Source organism: Vigna radiata, chromosome 8 (assembly GCF_000741045.1).
Source record: "Vigna radiata var. radiata cultivar VC1973A chromosome 8, Vradiata_ver6, whole genome shotgun sequence".
NCBI classification, from domain to species: Eukaryota; Viridiplantae; Streptophyta; class Magnoliopsida; order Fabales; family Fabaceae; genus Vigna; species Vigna radiata.
Genome location: NC_028358.1, coordinates 10,760,819 through 10,763,537, shown reverse-complemented (window position 1 = coordinate 10,763,537; position 2,719 = coordinate 10,760,819). Strand labels below are relative to the sequence as shown.

General features: G+C 31.4%; 1 protein-coding gene across 1 annotated transcript; it reads right to left on the bottom strand.

Moving 5' to 3' along the window:
- Positions 1 to 1,040: 1,040 nt before the first annotated feature.
- Positions 1,041 to 2,538, bottom strand: LOC106771432 (11-beta-hydroxysteroid dehydrogenase-like 2). The gene is made up of 3 exons (XM_014657407.2): positions 2,407 to 2,538; positions 2,097 to 2,228; positions 1,041 to 1,940 (listed from the first exon to the last, which is right to left on the bottom strand). Exons 1-3 carry the CDS (start codon positions 2,437 to 2,439, stop codon positions 1,743 to 1,745), a joined length of 363 nt encoding a protein of 120 aa, XP_014512893.1. The 5' UTR covers positions 2,440 to 2,538; the 3' UTR covers positions 1,041 to 1,742.
- Between the last annotated feature and the right edge of the window lie 181 nt (positions 2,539 to 2,719).

Genomic DNA, 2,719 nt, shown 5'->3' with positions numbered 1-2,719 from the left:
TAGGATAAGTTCTACAACCATTTTATGTGTATAAACTCTATACCCTACTAGGAAAATGTTTGACTTAGTAGAGCACATCAATTANAGAATTCGATAGTGGGTAAGGCAATTTTTGACTTAGTAGAACAAATCAATTTAATGCCATTATATATGCTAAAAAGGATTGTAGAATTGGAGTTTCAACCAATATTAATAACATTACAGTTAGCTGACATATATGTCAAGCATCCCTATGATAATTGGAGGATTTATTGGTCAAAGTAGTACTTTCTAGCAACCTCTGCTCTCGTATTCTTGTAGTAAATTCCTCAATTAATGGACACTTGTACATAGTAGCATAGCAACATCTACTCTCATATAATGNTAGGAGACCATATAAAGAATTGCTTGTTTTTATAATAAAAAAGAATCTAGCCTATGTTCTACTCAGTGTTTTTGAGCAGCCANAAAGTTTATATTTACTAACAAACTTGATTTTAAAAAAGAAAAATAATAATAATAAGTGTTCAACAATTTACCAGCAGTGAAGATGAAACTAATCCAACATGACAAACTGTTAGAAGACCTTTCCTGCTTAAAAATGACCTCCCAGGTCCATAAGAGTTTTCAATATTTTAAGAAAGAAGTAGGAAAATAGAAAATGTGAAAATATAATTAACCAACCTGAATTGTCAATATTTATTCCAACCCTTATGTTCTTTTTCATNTGCAAGTTTCTACCTATTAATCTTGATAGACTCAAGTGTGGAAATGGAGAAATAAGATATTAAACCCATCACATAAAGTCTGAGTACCAAAAACTAGAATACAAAGATGTTGTGTAGAAGAGGAATGATGATAAAATCCCGTCATACACCAATCACAACCAGAATTTCATGAAAATTTACAAGATAATATGCAATGGATAAATAAATAGTAACTGAACTTTTGAACTAAAAAAAAAAAAAGGGTAAAAAATACCTCCTCGTTCAATACAATGTGTTATCATAAAGGATGGTAGCATGACTATGGAAATCTTTAAAATGTTATCATAAAGGATGGAGATTGTTTTCAAAACTCACAATATTACACCAAAAAGAAAACACTAACTTTTACAATCTTTAACCAAGCCAAGTTTTCTTTACTTGCTTATTATTCTGGCTTACATATATCTGTCACTGTCATAACAGTCACCTAGCTAATTTACCATAAATTCTAGTACTTATAGGTTCTCAATTAATCAAAATACACAAAATAAATATGTAAGAGAAAGGGACAATCAAGCATATCTCTATCAATACCAATTAATGTGGATTNCAACTGTATCTCTGCATGTGCAACATTTGTAAGATAAGAACTGTCATCTGCCATGATTTTGCATTGGGTTTATACGAAACTTTAAGCAGTCAATGAATTAGGTGAAACAAAGCTAAGTATAAAAGAAAAGCGAAATGAAAGCTGGCACACATGATAATACCAATGAACCCCTATTCTTACAGCTATGTAAAATTAAATATCTCCTCATGGTAAGACATCAATCAAACAAAGCAGTCTCACATGTATGATTTATCAGCTATCAAATAGAAAACGTGATACATCTTTTAGCAAAAGTTATACTAAANAGATATAAATGGAACATATGCAAGAATCATAGGTACTAAGTTTATGAATAAATTAAAGTGGTAGCTGTTATGTCAAGGTTTCTTGAAAGGTAAAAATTTATCAAAATAGGAAAAGATTACTTAAAAGATGATGATCTCNTATCATATATTTGAACAAAAGATATCGTGTCCCANAACAATTTCTGCAGTAAGGTCTTTAATGTAAACCTTCAATTCAAATTTGGCCTTTAATGTAAGGTCTGTCCTGATAAAACCGGGCGTGGCAATTGTTATGCCGATAGCAGTGCCAGATTCCATTCTCATAGTCTCAAAGAAGTTTGTTATTGCTGCTTTGCTCGCCTGTAGTTACCATTCAAACCATCACAATTAGTAACAGTTTCATTCAATTCAATTTTATCTTCNACAACATAACTTCCAAAAATATATTTTCCATACTTTCAAACTATTTCAAAAAGATGTTTCCACAATTCTTAATTGAATATCCAGAGTTTATACATTATAGATACTTATCAGTGGTAGTGGGAACCATCCGCCAACTGAAGCAATCACTATGATCCTCCCTTTGCTATTTTTCAGATGTGGGATTGCAAATAATGTCGCATTAACTGCTCCCCAAAAATTCACATCCTGCNAATAATAACACAAACTTTTAAAACTACTTTTTGTTTTACAGATTCTAACACAGTTCATTCACTGAATCATCCTAACAAATAATCTAACCAAATTTTATATATCACATGATAAACAATTTTAGTAATATTTTTTAAATTACACTATAATATTTCGAATCCATCTCATGGCTTACCATAACTGCAGTGTATTCAGAAACATCACGCATATTCTCTACAGTTACAGGCTTTTTACCACCGATTCCTGCATTATTTACCAGATGATCCACTGCACAGAAACACCAAATCTACAAATTTTAGCTATAAACAAAAAAAATAGAAATGAAACATCAAACGAAAAATGGGGAAATAATGAGATGAACTCAAGATCGAGAGCGAAACAGAGAATGAATCGAAGAAAATGTTAGAAAACCCTAAACGAACGAATACAAGCCAGAACAATTGGGGAAAACTCTAAAATGGAGAACAAACCCTAATCTGGACCGAAGG